Source organism: Falco biarmicus, chromosome 16 (assembly GCF_023638135.1).
Source record: "Falco biarmicus isolate bFalBia1 chromosome 16, bFalBia1.pri, whole genome shotgun sequence".
Lineage (NCBI taxonomy): Eukaryota > Metazoa > Chordata > Aves > Falconiformes > Falconidae > Falco > Falco biarmicus.
This window is the reverse complement of record NC_079303.1, coordinates 3631219-3653963: the sequence shown is the minus strand read 5'-3', so window position 1 is coordinate 3653963 and position 22745 is coordinate 3631219. Positions and strand designations below refer to the sequence as shown.

At 56.2% G+C, this 22745-nt stretch overlaps 1 protein-coding gene across 3 annotated transcripts in view; it reads right to left on the bottom strand.

The window, feature by feature from the left end:
- Positions 1-22745, bottom strand: part of FOXP4 (forkhead box P4) — a 61950-nt gene that overhangs the window by 22843 nt on the left and 16362 nt on the right. For 2 of the 3 annotated variants that reach the window (XM_056361828.1, XM_056361829.1), the window contains exons 2-3: positions 16573-16789; positions 7614-7703 (exon numbers count right to left, since the gene is read on the bottom strand). In XM_056361828.1, coding sequence (XP_056217803.1) covers positions 7614-7703; positions 16573-16773 — 291 coding nt within the window. In that variant the 5' untranslated portion in view covers positions 16774-16789. The remainder of the gene's footprint in view (positions 1-7613; positions 7704-16572; positions 16790-22745) is intronic. The other variant, XM_056361830.1, reaches the window with a different exon arrangement.

Below are 22745 nucleotides of genomic sequence, written 5' to 3'. Positions count from 1 at the left end.
TGGTGATGGAACCCAGCTCCGCTGGTTCTCCCAGGTGGAGCGACGCTGCCTTCCCAACCACAGCCGTCCAGTGCTGCCTGGTCCCAGCCCTCCGCGGATCCCACCAGCCCAAAGCCCATCCCAAGGCTCTGGGCAGGGTTAGGGCTCTGCTGTAATCCAATAACCCTTCCCAGATGCTCCCTTTTCCTAGGAAAGCAGATGGCTGCTGCTGGCTGGGAGCAGGAGAGCGGGTGAGCCAGCAGCAGCCTCGGGGTCTTTGAGGGGACCCCAGGAGGAGGCGACTCCTCGGCACGTGGGATGCGGCAGAGCCCCACCAGGCCGCCGGCGCAAGCCAAGGACCCCGGTTTGATCCAAAGTAGATGACTTCTCATGCCAGAGTCTCAGGAGCTCACAGACCAAGTGACAGAGAAACAAAGCAACCGGCTTCAGATCACCCAGACAACTCTAAATGAGAGCCCAGGACCCGCCAGTCCCTCCTGCTCAGGACCCCAGCGATGCCCAGACTCCCCAGTCTGGACCTGCTGCCCACCCTGGGGGCTGCCTCCCCTCTCCAGCCACCCCAGTGGGACACAGAGTGGGGCTGGGACCCCGGGGGCAGCCCCATGCAGTCCCGTCCCGTCCCCCGCCCCCGTCCATGGTGGGCAGCAGGCCGGGCTGGAGCGCGCTGACCTTCAAGGGAGATTGCGAAGGCTTATCTATTTACTCAGGCATTTTGCTGGAGGGAGGCGTTGCAAGTGGGCTGAGTTTCATTTGTCACCAGCAATCCCCCCCCCCCAGCCGCCTTCGTGTCAGAGTTATTAATTAATTGCTGCATGCTCACACCCAAGGGCTGGGGCGCCTCCGACTGCCCCGGCTCGGCTGGCGGTGGAGGGCTCGGGATGCAGGAGCATCCCCAGCAATGAGCTGCAATGCCCTGCGAGGGCTCTGGCACCTGTGGGAGAGCTGGGAGAACCCCTAGCATCCCCCCCCCCCAGCACCAGGGAAGAGCTGCTGTTTCGGCAGACAGGTGCTGGCAGCCAGCTGTGCAAAGCCCTCGGTGAACATCTGGGAAGGAGGGAAGCTCGCGAGGACGGCAAGACGAGAGCGAGCAGGGTGCGCGCCCGCTCGCTGGGAGCTAAGCATCCTGCTAATTTCCCTTTGCCAATTCATCAGCTGGCAACGTGCTTGGAATGAGAGCCCCTAATTAATTGCTCATCCGCATCCCCCATCCGGGCGGCCTCCCCGCCCCCACCGCCGCTGTGCGGCCTCTCGTACACGTTTGCTGGCATTTTCAAATCGGAGGCATCCTAATTACCGGAGAGTTATAACACCTTCCATTTCTCGCCCAGCGGACTGACACCCTGTCAAGAGCAAAGAGAATTGCCAGAGGTTTTGACAACACTAATTGCCCCTATAATCTAAAAACACAAAGGAGAGGCGATTAGTCGAGAGGGCCCCAGCTCTCGATCCGACACGAGGTTTTCACAATGTTACAAGAAAACAAAAGTGACGCTTTTTAGAGTTTGATGGCTGCTAACAAAAGCAGAATTATATTTTCATACAACCTTTGTCTGCATTAAATGGCTTTTTCTTCCGTGCTGGGATGCAGAGCTGACATGGGGAAATGGCGTCGGCTTCGCCAGGGGGTGAGGTGCAAACGGGGCAAACTGGTGCTGGCTCCTGCAAGGAGCATCCAGGCTCCACCACCTTTCAGAGCCTGACAGATGCCGAAGCCACAGGAATAATTCCCCCCCCCAGCGTGGAAAACATCCCCCTGCTGGCTAAGGTTTCCAGGGAGGGCAGGAACTTTTGTTCGCAAAAGGAGAAATTCCCATTTACAGGAAGTTTTGCTCTCACCGTGGCCGTCCATCACCTACCGGTGCTGGAGCCGGGACCTCAGCGCAGGGCAGCAAACCGTGGTGCTGCGCTTTTCTGCCCCGAGCTCCGGTGCCAGCCCCTGCTGCCTCTGTTGGGGACGGTGACAGCTGCTGCCCCAGCAAAACGAGATGGGGACGGCAACGTCCACCCCTGGTCTGGCCGAGAGCCCCACTGGGGTCTGATCTGCTAACGGGGAGGGGGACAGCACAGTGCAGCCCCTTCACCTGCAGCCCGGTGACCGCTGGCGTGTAAGCTTCCCGGTGGCAGGGGATGAGGCCAGCCCAGCACCTCTGGATAATGGGGGTCTTATGGCAACAGCTGCCTAAAAGCTGGGATCCAGGCGGTCACAGCAGCCAGTGACGCAAGCGAGAGCCAGCGGGCGCTGAGCAGAGGGGCGCAGGGTGTCTGGGGTGTGCCCAGCTGCCTCCTCTCCATCCCACCCTCCCCAGGCACCGGAGTGGCCGGGGACCATCCTCGCCCGCAACGGTTGCACCGCACCCAGCATCCCTCGGGATGCAGGGCCCCGCAGGCAGCCCCACAGCAGCGGCTGGTCCCCGGCCGCCGTGTCACGAGCTGGCATCTGCCAGACACCGAGTCAGGAAGGGTTTGACTCACTCCTTGGCCGGCTGCCACGCCGCAAAACTGCTTACTAACAGCTCCGGCTGCCTCCCAGAAAGCCCCGGCGCTGCGGCTCCGAGCGGCGAGCGGGATCTCGAGGGGGTGGTTTTCCAGGCGGTCCTGGTTGTAATCCCTCCGTGCCAGAGGATGAGGTGGATGCAGATCATCAGGCAGCGGGTGGAAAATGAGACAGGTATTACAGAGGAAACTCGGCGCTCAGCGTTAAGCGTGGAGCAACTCCTGCCAAAGCCGGCGGAACGAAACAGGATTTGGCCGGGTGTAACGCAGCAGGATGGGGGAATGATGCTTTTATTTAAATTTTTCTGAGAATACTTTTTTTTTTTTTTTTTTTTTTTTTTACGGGAAGCAGATTGCAACTCCCAGCCACGAGGCAGAGCGGGGAAAGCCACAGCCCGACGGCCGGTGTTGGCTCTCAGCGCTGCGGGGCTGCCATCAGAGGGACAGCCGCCCTCCTGACCCCTGGGACAGTTGGCTTGGCACAGCACAAAGAGCCGGGACATCCCCCATCAGCCCGCGGGTGTGTGAGCAAGCCTGCGGTTTGCTCAGCCTCCAAGCATCCCTGCACCGACCTTCACCTCCCAGCCGCTCCGTCACCCACGTCGGGAGGCTGCCGCAGAAGCCACCGTGTCCCCGGGGAGCCGGGGGCAGCACGCCACCGCCGCTACGGGAAAGAGCATCTCCAGGTCCACACCTAAAACCACACATCCAAGCTCCCACGCCAGGGCAGGCACAGCCCAGACCTTGTCCCCCTCAGTCCCTGCAGACCCGGGATGGGGGGCTCTGGGGATGAGCAACCCACTCCCTGTGGTGGGTGCACACCAGCTACCTGGGGTGTTCGGTGCTCCCCACCGAGCCCACAGCACTGCACATCCTGGTCTCTGATCTAATCTCAGGTTTTAACTCCCAATTAGAAACAACAGCAAACGTGTTTGTGCCGTTTCATTTTTTTGTTTGTTGTTACTTTATTTTTTTTAAAAAACACCCTTTTCAAATCCAAAACCAACAGAAACAAACCAAAGAGGTCGGCGAGGGAGGCTGGGAGCCGGGAACAGAAGTGGGGAAACAACCACCACCAAGAGCAGCTTGAAGTCTGCTGTTTGTGGGGGCAGGGGATGAGCAACACCCCCCTCCAGAGCACCCACTTCTCGCTGCCACAGCTGGAGAAGAGCAAACCTCTCACTCCGAGCCCAGCCAAAGCACGCAGGCACATCCACACATCCCCTCCTGCGCGCAGCATCCCCGGGCAAGCTGCGAGATTCAGCTGGCTCAGACCATCTGCAAGAGCTTCCAGCGCCTGGGGCCAGGCAGTGATGCCGCTCACATCGCCGCCGTCACCCCAGCCATCCTTTCTGTACCCTGACGGATGGCACAGGGCCACCCAAACACTTCTCCACCCTGCCTCTGCTCGCACTGCGCTGCGTCTAGACCCTACCAAGGTGGGACAGAGACCCAAATCTACCCAGGGTCAGAGGAGAAAGCAAACCCAGGTCCGCAAAGGAGCTCCAGCTCCATGTGCCAGGCTGGAGTCTGAGGCTGCAGGGTTATCTGACGGACACATTGAACAGCCCTAGCACCAAAGGATTAATTGCCTTGGGGCGACAGGAGGAGGGCAGCAGAGCATGGCGAGCAGGTGAGGGGGCACCACTGTAGCTGCATGGAGAACCACCAGCCTCTGATGCTCAGCTGCACGCGACGGAAAGGAAGAATCAATCCCCTGCGTGTTCAACCCAACATGCATCCTCGTTAGCGCGGCGTGCCCCGCCGGGGAGGCACTAATCGCACGTAGCTGGGCTGTGAGCCACTGGAAGTTGAAAGGGAGCTGGCTGGGGGATGCTGGTGGTGACGGTGCACCGGAGCCTTGCAGCCTGGCAGCCCCTTCCTTGGCTCGCAGTGAGCTGCTGCCCCCGAGCATCACCCAGGCAGGGTCCCTGGGGGGCCACCTCTCCTCCAAGGGCACATCATGCTGATGAATCCACAGGGACTGAAGCAACTCCTTTGCTCCCCTGTTAATCCAAACTGCTGCTGCTGCGGTCACAGCATCAGGGACAGTGGAGCGGGATGGAGGGGGTGGCAGGGGCTCCGGGCTGGCAGAGCCAGGGGCTCCGGGGAGGAGGAGGGGGAGCAGGGATGAATGGCACTGCTGCAAGTTCAAATGGAAAAATCTAGCACTGTGCGAGCCGAGACGGACGGGCTGCTGTATTTTTTCCTGGAGAGGGAACGCAGAAGGGCTGGTATTGATCTGTCTTCATTACCCATTTCACTCAAGTTTCAAATCAACAAAATACACTTTTCCGCTCTGCTGCCCTCCCTGCTGCAGCAGACAAAAGAAAAGCAATTTCCCGCAGTTTGCTCCAAACTCCTCTCCCCTTCCTCAGCGCCCTTCAGCCCCTCTCCCATTTCAGAGGCTCTTTAACCTCAGCAAGTTGCTCCTGTCGGAGGCTGGGAGACCCCTGGCTCCAGGGGCCAAGCTGGGGAAGGGACCCCAAAGAGGGCACTCTGTGATTCAGTGGTGCCTCTGAGCCAGAAACACCCCAGCACCGAAAACACGGGGTGTTGCCTTTCCAAACGTGCTCCAGCACCTCGTACCATGGGCTTTTACCAGACACCGGCAGCATCTCCCCGTGCCAACAAGATCCCGGGGAGGGGGGAACCACTGCTCCCACCCAGCCTTGCACAAGAGCAGAGCATCCTGCGGACCAGCTGCAGCAAAACTCCTCAAATGCAACACTTTGTCGGCATCTGCCAAGTTTCTAAGAGTTTTCAAGTTGCAAAGAAATAAAACCATTTTAAAATGTTTCAGGGGGTGGGTTGTTTTGGCAGTTTTTTTAGATGCAGCTGTACTTTTGAGTGTCAGCTGTGAGGCTTTCCACACATACCTCCAGGCATCTGGGGCGAGAGAGGGTTCATACTCCAAAAAAAAAAAGAAAAAAACAAAAAAAGAAAAAAACAACCCGAGATCCCTTTTAAGCCCAGCAACTCCTTGTTTTTAAGAGCATGCTGCTGCCGACTGACATTAATATTCCCGCTGACTTGGTGTCCCTTAATCGTTCCGTCCCCATCAGCAAGGTGGCAGGGGGTGCTCGCTGCAAACACAAGGGCATGGTGATGGTGAGCACGGGGAATCCGCAGCGGTGCTGGGTGCTGGCTCCTGCTCTCTCTGCCCGACGCTGCGAACCCTCCTGCTCGCTTCATCCAAAATACCCACGCGATGTGGAAACCCAGCCCCCAGCTGTGGGGTCTGCGGGGCAGCAAAGCCCGCGGGGGCCCTGGTTGGCACACCCAGGGCACCCCGGTCCCCAAATGCTGCAGTGAACCCCCCAGTCCTGCCATGCTCCCTGCTCCCTGCCCAGCCAGGGGCTGCGGCACTGGGATCCAGCCTTCCTCCTCCTCCTCCCGCCGTCCTGGCCAGTCTCACCCACACCACTCTGCCGTTAGATAAACTTCCTTTCAAAGGAGTCTGCTTAATCCTCTATCTCCCCTCGGTCAGATCCCGCTCCAGCTGCCGGCCCGGCCGGAGGGGGAGGAAGAGGCCGCTCGCTGCTGAGTTATGAGCTATTTCTGACTCACGTCTACAACTTTCACAAGTCCTTTTGCAACACCAACAGGGAGGAGGGGAGAGGAAGGCAGATCCAGCTCACTCTGGCAAAGCCGCTGGCCAGATGGGCAGGGAGGGGAGGCGAGGGGAAGCTGCGGAGAAGGGGAGAACGGGCGAACGGGATGCTAAGCGAGCGGAGAAGAGGAGAATGGGATGCTAAGCGAGCGGCGAGCCAGCGAAGCATGCGTGCATCGCAGCCGAGGGACAGGCAGAGGAAGAAGTGCAGGCAGGAGTGCAGGCAGGAGCTCCGCAGGGACACGCACCCACGGAGGGGAGCGAGGCGCCGGTTACCGGAATCTGACTTCACCCTCGCTGCCTTTGTCCTTTGCAGACATTTTCCATGCAGTGACTGCATTTCCTTCCTGCAAGCACCGCTGGAAAAAGCCGCCTGTTTGTGCCGCAGAAGCCCTGACTAATTCCTGCTTCTCATACCCAGCTGCTGCTTCCCAACTCGGAGGGGCTCCAGGCTCCCCCGGCCCCTGCCAGCCCACCCTGGGACTGGCAGCACTGGGACTGGGACCTGCTGGTGCCACTCGCTGCTGGCTGAGGTTCAGCCATGCCCTGGCTCACCAAGCCGGGAGAGGAGCCGGGAATTGCCCATCCCAGCCCTGGCTCTCGCCGCCCTCCCGCTGCCGTGCTGGCTCAGCCTGGCATAGGCAGGACCTCCAGCTCTGAGAGCGTTTGTGCTAATTACTTTCCTTTGTTAATTAAACCCACGTGGCTCTAATAAGGTAACCTGCTGTTCTCCGATAAATTTAATTAGCCTGAAGGGACGGCCCCTCCGCACAGCTATTTAAATTGTCACTTCCCATCGCTTGGGCTTTGCTTCTTTCTGCCTCCCCCTCTCTCCGGGATCACACCCTCTTCTGCCCCTTTCCTTCCCAGTTTTTGCCCCTTTCCTTTGGCAGAGGAGGGCAGCAGGGGAGAAAAGGGGAGATCCTCAATCTCCTATGGGAACAGGATGCCACCCGAGGGTGCTGCGCCCACCCAAAGCCCCCTTTTCCTGCCAGTGCCACAAAGACCCCATCCCAGATGGGCCCGTGTCTCATGCCAGTGGCTGTCCCACACCAGAGGACTTGCCTTGGCTCCAGCCCCAAAGGACTGTCCCTTGTCCAGACCTTGCACCCTGCTCACAGCACCTGGCATCAATCCTGGGGTGCCCCGATCCTGGGAAACTCTGCACCTCCCTATCGGAAACGCTGTCCCAACGTATGGTGGCACACGGTGACCTTCTCTCCCCGGTCCTTACCCTGCCTGGAGCCAGCCCTTCCCTTGCATCGCCCTTTCCCACCATCAGCACACACCGGGGACCAACCCCCCACCCCCCAAAAAAATAACCCTAAGAAATTTCTGGAGGTTTACAGGGGATTTCCCTCTTCGAGGGCTCCTGGTGTTGCTCTAGCCACCCCAGAGATGGGGACGATGGGTGTTTGCACGTGCGCTTGCCCACAGCGTTAAGTTTGCAGCCGAGCCCTTCCTGAATAGGGAGGGATGGGGGGACACACACGTCCTGGGGGCTCACCTGCACCGCTGGCTGCTTGCCCTCATTGCTGCTGGGGGAGCTCAGCCCCGTGGCCTGCTGCAGCAGGAACTGGCGTGCCACCTGGAGAGCCTGCAAAAGAGACACAGCGGGGTGGGCAGGAGGAAGGATGCCTTCTTCCTCCTCCCTCCTCCGGGCACGCTCCCCCTCCAGGTCCCCAGAGCAGCGCCCAGACGCGGGGCCGGCCGGACTGGTTCTCCGCAGGTTTGATTCATGGGGTGCAAGTGATGCACGAGGAGGGCACGACCCCCCCGACGCTCCCTCCTGCCACACCAGTACAACCAGTATATCCCAACTGCTGTCCCTACCCTGTGGAGCCACAGAAGGCCATGGGGACAATCCGATCCTGTTCCAAAAACCCCCTGCCCCATCTTCAGCGAGTCACCAGGTCCCGCATCTTTGTGCCTCTGGCAGATTCTCACGCGCATCATCCGCAGCCTCCCCAAATCCCAGCCCCGGCACAACCAGCACCTGATGGATTTATCCCACCCTTGCGGAGCCACCACTACCTTCCCGCTGCAGCTGACAACCTGTGTGTCAAAAGCGACTGTATATAGTTAATTTTACATCTGACTGTCAGGCTGGAGTAGCAAAAAGTCCCAGTCACCGCCCAGATTCGGGTCAGGCCGAGTGCAGGATTACACCCTGAATTAATAATCCACAAACACATCCACACGGAGTTTATGGTGACGCAGGAGTTTTCAGCAACTCGCACAAGTGACCAAGACAAAACCTGCTTATTTTTACGGGTGTTTGCCTAGAAAGAGCTACAGGTTTCCTTAACTTGTTTGCAGGGATGAAGGTGTCTCATTAGGGAGTTGCCCAACAGGCAAAAGAGGGAGAAGTCAATGTAAATCGATAAAAAACACTTGTGGAAACACATGCCGGCACAAACAACCATGAGCGAGCCACGCACGGCAGCGCTGGCAGTCGAAGAAAGTAGGTGAAATTAAGGAAAATCCTGCGAAGAGACAAGGAGGAGAGAGGAGCAAGTGCGAACCGGCAGAAGTCACAGGTGAGCACGGCCGAGGGTGAGCACCAGCGTGTGCCAGCCGAGAAAAGGCGCTTCATTCAGGAGCTGAGCACCAGGAGAGGGAATAAAGCTCTAAGGAAAACAACCCGGTGGTACCCGCTGCTGCTCCCAGACCTGCTTCCTCATACGCTCCTTATTTTTGCTTTTAAAGAATTTTTTTTTTTTTCTCCTTTTTTTTTGGGGGGGGAAGTGAGTCCGTTTCTGAACAAGCAAGGCATTGTAGCCCTGCCTGCAGGACAGGTTTGCATTAGAGCCCGGCACGGGGTCAGAGCCCGGCTCGGCGGTGCCACACGGGTTCCCCCGGCTGTCATCGCCCCGGCCGTAAATCACCGTCCCGGCTTCCAGCAGGCAGCTGTGCCCCCCGAGAAAGGGCTGCTTGTTAATTCTCTGTGTTTCCAGCTATAAAGAAGAAAGCCCCCAGCCCGTGCACCGCCTCTCCGTCCCTCCCTGCCAAAATCCACGTGCAACCCGGAGCAGCACTGCCCGTGGCTCCGCTCGCCTGTTTACTTCACCTCTAACTAAACCAAGGAGCACCCACCGCACCCTTCAATGGAGCACCCATACAGACCCACTACCTGCATTTCAGGCCCCCTTTCACACCCCTCTGCTAGAGGTTGCTTGGGAAGAGGGTACACAACAGATGTAAAGCAAAGGATGTCCGAGTTGTGCCGTATTTTTTTTTTTGTTCGTGGATAAATCCATCCGACCCACTCCTTGCACACGGACAGGCGTCAGAAGTGCACTTGCGCAATGAGACGTAATTTTAAAGTTGCTGCTGAACCTGGAAGCTGTGAGCAGAGGGTTTCGCAGATGCAGCCTTACTTATTTTATTAAAACCCATCACAATTTCAGCGCAAGGGACCCAAACCCAACAACTGTGCTCCAGACGCGGCGCAGGGCACCCCCTGCCCTGCCTGGCTGTGTTTGTCTCCACGTGTATGAACCAAATAGCCTCGAGAAAGCCAAAAGCCCAGGAGTTTCAAAAGCAGACAGGATCCTAATGTCACGCTCCTACCATGAACTGCACCCCAGCGTGTAGCCAGGAGCCCGGCGTGCCCAGCGTGGGTGCAGCCAGAGCTGCCCCGTGCCCACCGCCTCTTCCCGAGCATCCCTGGCCGGCTGCTGGGAATGAACAAAAACCGCACGCCCACAAACCTGCAAACTCACTTTATCCAAATGATTAAAAACGTAAAATCCTTGAGGACAAACATGGCAATTTGCTGCCGGGAATGGCACGAGCCCGCGGTCCAACTCCCGGCGCCGATGCAGCCTCAGCACAAGGCACGTTTCTCCACGGGCATGTTATTTCCCTGTTATTAACAGTAATAGATGTGCATCGGTAATGTGAACACAAAAACCATGTGACAGTTATGACAGCTCAAGGTCTGATATTTTAATTACTTTTTGAAATGAAAACAGTAATTCCCGTTAAAAGCCAAGGGTGGAGGAATTCAATCGACGGCTGCTCAGCACCAGCACGCAGCAGGGCTGGCAGGTCCAAGGCACCTACCCAAGGATGGGTGCTGGACCACTGGCTGCATCCCGTGCGTATACCAGCTGCCTCAGCTTTATCTATTTTTCTGGGTGTCCGTTTGACAGAGGTTGTATGGATCTGCTTTCTCCTTCCTGTGTTTGTAAGCACCGTCTCAGAGGTGATCGGTGAGGCAAATCCCTGCCCCAGCCCAACAAAAATCAGCGCAGCAGGTATGGAAAATGCAACAAAGAGAGGAAAACAGAAGAGACGTAACGCCAGCACTCAGGAAAAGTGCTAGGCAGGACTTCTCCCAGAATCTCTCTTTCTAAACCCAAATCCTGGCTGGCCTGTGGGTGCCACTGAGCCCCCAGCACCCGGCTGGCTCAGCCCTGCTGCTGGCTGCCCACCCCGCGCCGCCTCTCAGGGGGGAATTTAATTCACTCCCTGCTGGCTCTCTCACTTTGTTGTGCTCTGAAGCACGAAATTACAAGATTTACAGGGGAAAAAAAAAAAATATGACATGGCCTTACAATTGCACACAGGGGCCTCTCTGCCAGTGTCCCAGAGCTGCCCCCTCCCTCCTTCCCCACCACTCGGCAGCGATTTCTCCACTTCAGCCCAAGTTCAGCTCAGCCTGCAAACGAAGGATGCTCTGGCTGGCAGCACCTGGCTCCGCAAACCTGTTGCACAGCTGGAGGAGCCCTGAGAACTGGATGTTGGGATGCAGAGCCCTGCATTACCTGCATCTCTGCTACCCCCAGGGCAGAAGGACCAGCCCAGCTGCCCATGGGATAAAGCCTTTCCCACGGGATGAGTGAGGAAGGTGCTGCCCACAACTTCTTAGAGCTGAGGAGATGTGAAAGCAGAAGGAAAAAGCCTCCCCTGAAGGAGCGGATGGGCTTCCACCTCCTGGCTCTGTGAACCAGAGGAAAACTGATTTCTTTTAAAAATTGTATCCTGCTGCATGGTGTTATTCAAGAGTCATTAGCACGTTACCCGTAATTAGGAACGAATGGGTTGTGTCAAATTCATCATGCTCCTGGATGGCTCCCTTTGATCAGCAAATTATCCCATAAAAAAAGTTCGACGTGGCTCAGACACTTTTACATCAGGAGCTGATGCTGTGTGGCTCTGCCCTCCCCAAGAGCAGCAGCAGCTGCATGGTGCTGGGCTGAGGAAGAGGAGGGTGACCCCGACTTTGCCGGGGGTGGCCCATAGCCACGGGCACGTAACACACCAGATTTTGGCAGGGAGAGACGAGAGAGATGCTGGAAGGTACGTGCTGGGATGGGGAAGGGGGTCTATAAATAAACCGTGCCTGGGATGAATCCCACACCCTGCCAGGACCAGCTCTGAGCTGCTCCCGTGGCGGCTGAGGTTTCTCCACCATGGAAAGGGGCTCTGGGGGTACCCAGCCCACGGGGATGCTCGTCTCTCCCTGGAGACACCAAATCCCTCCAGTCTGCTGGATAAACTGAAGCTGGATCCTCCCTGACTTCAGGCAAAAGCACCTCATGCTCCAGCAGGGAAGCAGCCCGTTATCCCGGCTTCCACCCAACGCACCTGGGGATTATCAGTAATTCCTCCCCCAACGGCTCATGCTGGGGCCAGTGGGACTCCACACCTCCAGCCTGTACATGGTGGAGGCTCCCCAGGGCGGCAGGAGGGCCAGCTTTCGGCTGCCTTCCCACAGCAAACACCACAAACTCCCCCTTCTCCCACGGGAACACCAGGTCCCAGCTGGCCGCAGCAATGGAAGAGCCGGGAGAGAGGAGACGGCGACCCCCATCCCGTTCAGGGTGGCTGACACACACTTCAGCCCCCACCTTCACCCCTCATCCCTGCTTTTTTCTCCCCAAATCTTGCCTGGGCTGAGCCTCTCCGAGGCTTCCCGCTGCCTGGTCAAATTGGGAAGAAATACGTCAAGAGGTTCAAAACAGTTTGGTGAGGATGGAGACACGGATGGCTCTTGCCAAAAGCACAAGCCCCAACTCCACCATCACCACCCGTGTCCCCCCCTCCGAAAAAAAAAAAAAAAAAAAAAATCAAACAGTGCAATGGAAAATCTTGCCCAGGGTATTTTTAAACTACCTTATTCTACCAGGTATTTCATTTTACGAGGGTGTAGTTTTTAATTACACCCAGCGGTGCCCGGATGCTCCAGCTGCCGGAGCCAAAAGCAGCGTGCCGGCTGCCTGCCGCGCAGGGGGGAGCGGGTTTGCCCGGCCTGCGATGGGAACCGCTGCCCGAAAATAGCCGAGGGATTTTCCACCTGGATGGGATCAAAGTTGTGCATGGGGTTTTAACCTCCGATGAGTGAAAAGCCACCCTAAAAATTTATCTTCAACCGAGAATTTTGCAAGGAAGGGCGCAGGAAGAACATCTATAAAGAGAGTCTTGTATCTTCCCTTCTCCCTCCTTTCCTTTTGGAGGGTAGAAATTGGGAAGGGATGAAAAAAACGTGTTTTTTTTTTTTAAAAAAGTAAAATTCTTACACTAACCTCATAAAAATGACATCGCCACATTCCAGAATTAGAGCCATTAAAACAACACACACACACGGATATTTTTAGATGGATATTAACGGTAAATGATGCCATATTGAGAAGCACTTCCACCCAGCCCAGCCCTGGTCTTGCTTAACCAGAACCAAATGGCTCAAAGAGATCAAAATTAACAAAAATGACACAATTCTTCACAGGGGGGGGGGGGGGGGGGGGGGGAAGTCCTTTTTACAAGCCGGCTCTGTGCCTCTCGCTCAGCCCCAGCTGTTCTCCCTTTCGCTGCACACGCTAATGCTCCTGGACTTTATTCCTCCGCTCTTGACTCCTCAGTCCTGGCAGGCGAGGGGTTAAACCCATTTCCACTAATGAAGAACACAAGGAACAAGCTCCCGACAATCCCACCCCATGGAGGAAAAAAATTATTAAAAAAAAAAAAAAAAAAAAAAAGGGGTGGGGGGCGGGGGGAAGGAGAGGAAAACCCCTCCTGCATTTGTACTCAGAAAAATATGAAATATAAATCAAGGAACCTAACAGAGATGAGTTTCACTTAAGTGCTCTGGTCTCGTTTTTATCTTAAATACCCTAATAATAGCGGATTACACAATATATTTGAGATGTGATCACATGTTTTATGGAATGGTATCTTTCCTATGGCAGAGAAGTGCCTCTCCTCCCCCCTCCACACCCTTCTTTAACTACCAAAAAAGTCTCATTTGCTGCTTCTTTTTCAAAAAAAAGTCTTATTTTTGTTTAATAACTTAACATTTCTTGGACATGTGTCTGCAATAAACTGCAAAATTTTTTTTCGATTTTTTTTTTTCGTCATAAAAAACCACCAAACAACGCTAGAGCAGCTGGATTTTCCAGATGGCTCCTTTTCCATGGAATTGCAAGTTGGAAAAAGCTACCGTGGGGCCACCGGGCTCGGGGACTTTCCCCATGACATCCCTGCTCCAAGCACCTCTGCGCTTTCACCCTGCCACCCCCTGCACCCCCAAGCTGCAACGACCCCCGAGACCCTGTCACTCCACACCCCACAGATTCAACCCCCAGCTCTGGGGTAAGACTTGGAGACCCGGAATTCTTCGCAGGAATTCAAGGAAACCCTGGAGGAACCCAAACCATCGGGGAGCAGCGCCCGCTCGGCACCCAGCCCTGTGCAATGCCCACCCGGGGGTCTCCCCGCACCCCCCTGCTCCCGTGGGGTGCAGCCCTGCACCCTGACAGCCAAACTGGGGCATCCCCCATCCTCCTCCCGCCGCCGGGATGGGACACCCCATCACCCCACTGCCCCCGTTTCCTGCCCAGTTTTCCTCCGCTGAGGATTACCGGGGAGGAGGGCTGGCGTGGCAGGGGGCGAGGGGCTGGCCCCCGCGTTAAAAACTCATTAATGCGCAAAGGCGGCGGGGCCCTTTGGAGCCCCGTTAGAGGATGTCAGTGCGCTGGAGGTCTCGCCACGTTCCCACAGCAACGGCGGTGGGAGACCCCGGCCGGCGGGCAGCCCTCCCATGCCCCGGGCCGACCTCTCCCCTCCGCCAACCCCGGCACAATGCAGGCGCGCGCTATTCAAGCTTTTCAGCCGAATCCTGCCATTGAAATCCAAGGATTTAACCTGCACACCATCCCCTGGGCTGGGGGGAGAGGGAAAGAGGGAGGGAAAGGAGGGGGATGCCCTTTCCCCACCCCATTCCACTCTCCCTCCGGATTCTCCGGACCATGGGATGCTCTGCATGGATTGGGGTGGGCAGGTGGACCAGGCACAGCCGAGGATGCGACAGAGAGCTGTGCTCCGCGCTGGAGCAGAGCCGGCACCGTGGCTGGCAGCCCCCATCTCGGCAAAGCCGGGCTGGTGCAATCAAACACCCACGTCCCCTTGCTCTGGGGACCCCCCAGCAGCTACAGAACAGCCCTGGGGGAGTCCCCAAGCACCCTCCCATACACACACCTCCCCTCAAGCTCCCACCCAGGGTACTCCCCTCCAGACAGCATCCTCAGAGAAGAGTTTTAACCTGAGAAGTCCCTGCCAACAAGCCCCAGGGCTGTCCGGGTTCACCCTTTCAAAAGGCTGGAAGCAGAGAGATGGCCCCCCAGAAGGTCAAAACCAGCTCGTTTTGCCAAAAACTGCAAAACCAGCCAAAAACGAGAGGGCACAGCATGTGTCCCCAGTGAGCTGCATCACCCAGGCAAACCCCAATGGACGTGGAGTTTTAATCCACCGACGGCCCTTCCAACCCAGGCTGGGTGGGTTTCCACCCCTCCAGGCTTCCTAAAATGTCTTGGGGATTCATACTGGTTAAATCAGGATGGAGTGCTGACATTTCGGGAGCTGCAGCGGAGCCGGGACGGAGGAGCTGTCAGACGGGAATAGCCTAGTGGTCCAAGAGCCTGCCTGTGACAAGGGGTGAACGCTGGATGCTCCCGAGGATGGTGTAAAGCCTTCATAAAGCACCTAATTGTGCAAAACTCTCTATATGGGGACATTTATTCCTGACCCCAGCTGGTGCTCAGCCTGCTCCCTGAAGCATGAAGATTGATAGTCCTCGGGATGGTTTCTTTCCCCCCCCCCCCTCCCGCCCCCAAAGTGCTGTCATTGCAGATGTCATTTGTTTTTGGAAGTTTACCAAATCCTCTGCCTTAATAATTCCACGTGCCGGTGAGTTTCCCAGTGTAATTACACCGGGAATCCGAAAGAAGAAATGCAAAAGGGTGGAAATAAACGTGGGCTGTGCTTTGGGCAGGGCAGGATTTACCGGGTGAGCACCATCCACAGGGACGAGCCTGCAGCAGCAGCGCTCCGCATTGCCCAAACCCCCCCTTTTCTTTTTTTTTTTTTTTTTTCCCCCCCCTTTCTTTTCTGGAGGAAATAACCCCATTTCATCACAACCCTCCAACTCGCACTGTTTCGGCTGGGCAGGAACGAGCATCTCCTTCCCACCCCTGGCTCCAGCTGCCGCGTGCGGTGAAATTCGGGGCTGGGGAGGGGAGCGAGCGACGGCTCCTTCGGCAGGGGTGACTCGCAGCGGCATTACACGCATGATTAGCCTTCAGATCAGGGGAACAGGGGCTTAACTGCGTGAGAAACGGCTGTTATTCAGGTAATGGATTTACAGCACTCACTACTAAAGTATCAGACACAGCAATTTTTTACAGCTTTCACGCTGGAATTTATGGCTCAGGGAGGCGATCTCCATACGAGGCAGGGATCATTGCCTTATTTAGTATCCGAGAAGGAAAATTTATGTTTTTGCCAAAGTTTGTTTTGAAAGGTAACCTGCAGGCATGCACACACATCCCCCCCCCCCTCCCCACAGCCGCCTGGGCGGGCACAGTGCAAGGGGAGGCGTGTGCCACGCAGCTCCCCAAGGTGCACACACGTGTGCTCAAGGGCAGAGCTGTTGCACGCACTTGTGGCGGTCACACGTGTTTCTGGCCACGCGTGTGAGGTTCGTGCTTCAGCTCAAGGCACCGGGAGCACCAGAGAAGGGGTGCGCACCCACCTGGATAACCAAACACAGACCCAGAGAAAACCTGCTCCTTATTTTATAGCCAGCAGGTCTGCACGCTGCTCTCTCAGCCCTCCTCCTTTTGCAGCACCATTTTCCCTGTACCGATGGGGAACCAAGCAGGCAGACCCCACCAGCACAGGCAGGACCTCCCACCAAAACGCAGCCCCCCCCCCCCGGGGCAGCAGGCACCAGCCCACCAGCTGCACGGATGGGTGGACTCCATCTCCCGAGGGATGCGCACCCCAAAACACAGGCACCTGCACCCCAGCTCCAACAGGGATGACCAAGCCTGGTGCAACCCACCTCCTGGCCCAGCCCTGGGGATGAAGGGAGGGTAAAATCCGGTGGTGCCCCCACCCCAAATCCTCAAAGGACCCAGTCCCGCGTTGCCTTGCGTAGGGTGGAAGCGGGGCATCCCTCCTACCTGCTGCTGCTGGAAGTGCAGGAGCTCCACGGGGCTCATCTCGCCGTTGGTCTCCCCGCTCGCAGCTCCTTCGCGCCCGCCGCCCCCTCCGCCACCGCCTGCGCCGCCCCCGCCACCATCGGGCTGGTTGCTGAGGCTGCTGACCCCGTTTTGGCTGGAGGGAGTGGACCGTATCGTCTCCGAGGCAGATTCAACCATCATGACTTGCTAGCAGGACCTGAGGAGGAGGAGAGAACAGAGGCTGAGAAGACAGTCTGAACCCCCCGGCTGGCCATCCCCCACTCCGCTGCCCCGTCCCCCAGCCTCGCCGTGCCCTGCCTCCGATCCCCGCAAGGTCTGGTGGCAAGATGCAGGGATGGGATGTCAAACCCCGGCCAGTTTTACCTGCGTCCAATTTATTCCAAAAAAATAAATGTGCAGCAGCAGCAGAAGCTGCCATGAATGCGCCGCCAGCCCTATAAAGCACTGGGGCAAAGCAAGTCCAAGCTGTCCCTTAGGAAAACACCACATTTTCAGCTTGCTCCCAGCCTCGTACAAGACACAAACCCCCAGGAATCCGGGCGTTTTTCAGAGAATTCCAAAATATTTCATTTTGAGACGGCGGAGACGGCAAAGCTGAAGCTTCAGCGAGGCTACACACCAAGCACGTGGAGCCTGTGCCATGCATTTCACCACGAAAATCTCAACAAAGTTGTCACGTTTCCACAAAGCACTTCAACTCCCAACAAACCAGCCCTTCCCAGCAGGAAAAAACACCCAGCAGAAAGTTTGCCACCAGGCGAAGGAAGCCCAAAGGTACCGTGGAGCTGGGATGCAACGAAACGAGAGCAGGGTAGCACTCCAGAAAATATCGGTCGGAAAATCCTCCCGGATGCTGCCGAGCATCCCGCCCTCCTGCTGTACCCCTTGGATCCCCTCGAAGGACCAAGCTGGGCACTTCGCCCTCCACCACAAAGCGCAGGGGCGACAACACCCACCACATTCCCAGCCCCGCATGAGCCCCAGCTCTTGCACTTCACCTCCTGCAACCACAGGTTTCCCTCTCACCAGGCAACAGCGCGATGCTTTACCCCCATGGATGGGTTTTATCCCTGGAAACTCATCCCGTGACACCCGGGGCACGAGGGCAGAACGCCCGAAGCTCCCGGCTCTTCCCCGGCTGCAGGGCTCGCCGTGGCAAGGGAGCCTGCGGCAATGCCGGGAGCCGAGCCGTGGGATGCGGGCAGCTCAGGGCATCCATCTGCAGCTCTGCTCAGCAAATCCAGGCTCCTGAGCCACGGAGCCGAGCTGGGGGAAACCACCGGGCTAGTCACAGGCTGCAAAAGCCGCCTGCACCCCAACACACAGCCGGGTGCTGGGTGCTAAGTGCATCCCTTCCCCCCCCGCTCTTAAATGCTGTATAAATTAAGGCAAAGGGGCTACGGAGGTGGGACATGACCCCCAGGAGTTACAGGGCTTGGCTTCGAAGAGTCTTGGCTCGTCTGGGTGTGATTAGCGGGCAGGTCGTTAGCTATGAACCCGAGGGTTCCCTTTTCTAGGAGAAACTCCTGGATCCGGGCTGGCACTAGAGGAAAACACCACCGCCGCATCCAGCACCAAACCCTGCAGCCCTGCCACAGGCACGGGAGCCCCGCTGGAGCCCGAGGGCTCTCCCTCTCCTTCCCAACACACGCTTTGCTCCGTGGAAAAGCAGAGGACGCAGTTTTCCCTCCTTCAGTCCCACTCCTTCCCCACTGGTGGGTGCCGGAGCGGGATTCAGCATCCACCCACCGTCGCTCGCAGCCGGCCGGCGAGTTTGAAACAGGAGGGGAATAAAGAAAGAGGGATGGGGAGAAGAAATACTGTTTCTCTCTTTTTCTTCTCTTTTTTTTTCCTCATCTCCCCCTGCCCCAGCCCCAAAAGACAGAAAGACAAACCGTGAACAACATAATTGCTGAAATGTGGCGTGTAATAATAGCTATTCAGAAGCTGATCATTCATATTAAACAGGGTGAAGCAAGCTTCTCATTTGCATGTTTGAGATTATATGCATTTCAAAAGTCATTTCCGCAGGGTATATGACTGACATTAATTCCCATGTGGAGCTGCCGGCTCCCTCCCGCTGTCCCGGTGCTACCAAACCTGGGCAGGGTGACACACCGGTGGCTGTGGGAGAGTTCAAGGTTAACGGGATTACCGGGCTTTGGTTTTGTTTGAAGCACAGGAGCTGGGATGCCGGGGCGAGAGCGTGGCACGCTCCCAGCAGCTTCCCCAGGAAGGATCGGGAAAGGCTGGGATGCTCACCTACAGATGCTGCATTAGGAGCAAAAAAAGCTGGAAGACAGAAAACACCTTTTGCCCTCGAAAAGGACGTTTGCTCCTTTCCCCTCCCAAACGCCAAATAAGAGACTGCAGGAATATTAAATTATTGCTGTTTCTTTTCTCATTTTCCTTCTGAAATCCGCTGCCTGCTCCGTGTTTCAACCAGGCAAGTGGCCCCACGGGGAAAGCCAGGCTCTGCCCGTGTCCGGCAGTCACAAGGCATCACCATGGCCAGAAACTCGGCAGGACTCAAAAAGGGATTTGACTTTTATACGGAGAACAAGAATATCCAGAGTTACAACAGGAAGTATTAAAAAAGGAAAAAAAAAAAAAAGTTTTTGGAAAGGATATAAAACTTTCCTGGCTTCGGGGCATAAATTGAAGCTTAACTATTGGGAATTAGGAGGAAATTTCTGCTGGTGGAGGAGCTGTAACCGTGGGCTTGCTCTGTCATCCCTGGTCCCTGCCAGAGGCGGTATGCTGGAGCCGATGAACCGGCGCTGGGGTCCAGCCGGGTGATTCCCGAAGCCCGGGACACCAGGCCAGTTGGGTTCCCTCTCCAAGTCTAGTAAAACTCAACTTCCCGTTCACAAACCCTACTGGGATGCTGGTGCGTCTGGGTTCCCAACACTGCAAGGGAAGTAATAAAGAAAGTAATAATAATAATGAAAATATTTCCATTCATATAAAAGTTTTACAAAACCTTAAAGAAAAAAAAAAAATGAAGCCAGTGTCTGCAACGTTATGAAGTTGATTTAAATTAGGAACGAGCATTTTTCCAGCCAGGACTGATCCCGGACGATTGAAGCCGTGTTGGGAAGAGCAAAACCCGGCTGCAGGACCGGCTGCGAGCGCCGAAGCACACGTGCATCCCCGCACACAGACGGGAAGGCTCTGCAGCATCCCAGCTCCTGCTTTTCATCTCTTTTACTTCAAACGCAACCAATATTTTAGGGATTCTCCACACACTGCTATCCAGAGGGTCTAATCAGGATCAGACCTTCCCCCAGGCAGAAAGGCAGGGACCCTGTCCAGACAGTCATCACCGAAGATACAACACCCAGATAAAGTAGAAAAGGATGGTTTTACTTAAAAGGGGAGGGGAGGAGACCCCTCTAATGGCAAGGAGCACCAGAAGCTGCGCAAATGGATTGCTAATTACCATTTCAGACTCAAAATCACTTCACTGAATAAGCACTCTGCCTCTTTATTATTTTTCCCCCCCCCTCCTTTTACTTAAACACGCACCTTTCGCAGGACAAAGAAAAGGAAACAGAGAATTACAACTGGAGTAAAGAATCCCCCTGCCTTTAGCAGTACCATATGGCAATGAGAGTATATTAATTACCGTTGATTTTTAATTAACAATTGCTTCATCTGAGCAGTAACATTTCCTTGACATCCCCTGACTTGCTGCTAACCTGTAAAGTGCACGCGCCATGCCAAGTCATCAATTCAATTTTATTGACATTCCCCCCCACCCCGCCCTGCAAACAGGCACGATACCAGGGTTTTCCAATTAACACCTCCACACTCTCTAATTAGCACAATTAACAGACTGATGGATGCCCAGAGCTTCCCTGCAAGGGAGGGTACAGATCAGCTGGCCGGGCTGTTGGACACGGAGCTGTGTGTGTGCCCAACACGCGTGTGCCACGCTGCCTGGGATCTCATGGGAGCATCACGTGTGCACCACGCTCCCGGGGTCCCACGGGAGCACCACATGTGTGCATGCCACGGAGCCCAGCATCCCCACGGATCCCCGCATCCCCACCAGACAGAGGAGGCTCAACGCGGAGACGAGCGAGCCAGCGGACTCAAAGCAAAGATCTGCACCAAAGGACGTGGGGGCAGGAAGAGATGAAGCATTAACAAAGTGATTTCTTCCCAAAAAGCTCCCAACAAATTTTGGGGCACCCAGACCCAACCGAAGCGTGGCCACTTCTCCACTTGATTCAGCTCCACGGACGTGAAAATTAAACCGGCGCTTCTCAGCCCACGGGACCGGCAGGAACAGGTACAGCCAAGACCACGAGCTCCTCAGAAACAACTGCCTGAACACTTATTTTAGCAGCTTCTCCTATTTTTAAGTATCCTCAATACCGCAGCCATCAGGGGCTCTGTAACTTTGGGCTGCCCTTCGCGGGCTGCCGGCAGGACCAGGGCTGCGTACGGCCCCAGCCCCGTGGCCAGCGGGTCCCCGTCCTCGAGCTGTCCCCATCCTCGCTCTGTCTCCCCAGATGCAAACCCAGAAAGCTCAAACCCACCACCTGGGAGGGATGAGGATGAACAGTGGGAAACACTGGTGGGAAAAGGCTCCTCGCCACATCTCGGTGACCCCAGCACATTGCTGGTGCTGCACCGCATTTTGCAAGGGACGGCACAGGTGGTACCACACATTTACAAGTGGCCTGCTACTGTGATGCTCCAGAGGCTTTTTCCACCCTTTCTGCCACTTCCCAGCTCCAAAGCGGTTTTCCAGACCTTTCCTCCTTGCTCCAGCCTTGCCAGCACCCGGAATGGAGCAGGGGCTGCCCCACGGCACCGCGAGGGCTCTCGCTCCGGCACGCCAGCTGCCCCTTCGGCAGGAGCATGGACCAAGCAAATACTCATTGCCAAGTCCTGCAGGATGCTCCTCGGCACGGATGGGAAGAGATGAGGATGAGGGCTCGATCCCAGGCACCGGATCTGCTCTGAGCTCTGGAAAGTTGAGCAACCTGCCCATCCGGATCCAGCACCGCCGAGGCTTTAGGAAGTGGCTCGCTAATCTTGAAAGGCTTTGGCTTAAAGAGAAGCAGCAGCCAGGATTGCTTGGAGAGTGGCTTTTTACCCTTTAATTAACACATAAACACATGGAAATGTGGAAAGGGGATTAAAATAAAAGTCTGGGGGAGCTGAAACGAATCTAGAGCATTACTGTAAATTAGAAGAGATTTAAGGAACCAAGGACTGGCTAAGCCCGGGCACCGCTTTAATGGGATCTCACCTCTGGGCACTTTCATCTCCCACTTTCATCTCGCTCCCAGCAACTTCTTTGGGAAGAACCAACCTCTGGGCGCTTGCCCTGGCTGACGGGCAGACCTTCATCCCCTGCCACTCTCCCTGCCTGACCACCCTGGTGCCATCGCTGCCCCGGTGACCGTCAGGCAGCGGAATCCAGCAAGAACGACCACAGGAAAGTTTTTCTCCCCAAAAAGGTGGGTCATCTCACTTGGAGAGCCGGAAGTGTGAGCATCGCTATCCGGGGAAGCCCCCGGGACCGTGCCACACCGGTCAGCGGGATGTGGCACAACTCCTGCTGAATCGTAGTGAGCCCACCTGCCTCCAAAACACGTCTCCCTCGGAGCATCCTTTGCTCTCCGGAGCTTGCACCCACCAGCTCTCCAGCAGCGAGAACACCCTGACCGCAGCCGGGAGACCCTCCACCCAGTGCCCACCACAGCGAGCCATCCCGCACGGGGATACGGGGCATCCCCGGAGACACCGACTGGCTGGCTGGCACATCTCCCATTCCCTGCCAGGCTTCAAGGAAAATAAAATCCCATCCATGGCGGATGCGGGGCTGGCTGGACCAGTGCCGGGCAGCTCCGGTGCTGGGCACGTGCCGGGCGCTGGGGATGCTGCTCCATCCTGCGCTTCCCTTGCTGTGCTCTTGAAAAGATTAAAAAAAAAAAAAAAAAAAAAAAGAGCCCCACTCCATCTCATTAAGAAAGTAAACACAAGAGCCGTCTAAGTGTCTAATTAAGCTTCTAATTAGTCCCTGCTTGTTACTAATGCAAATTAGATTATGCCGCTTAACTACAGCATGTCCACAACACCCTTGTTAATTGCGGCCTTTTGAAATTAAATTACTCCCTAATTAGCATATCAAA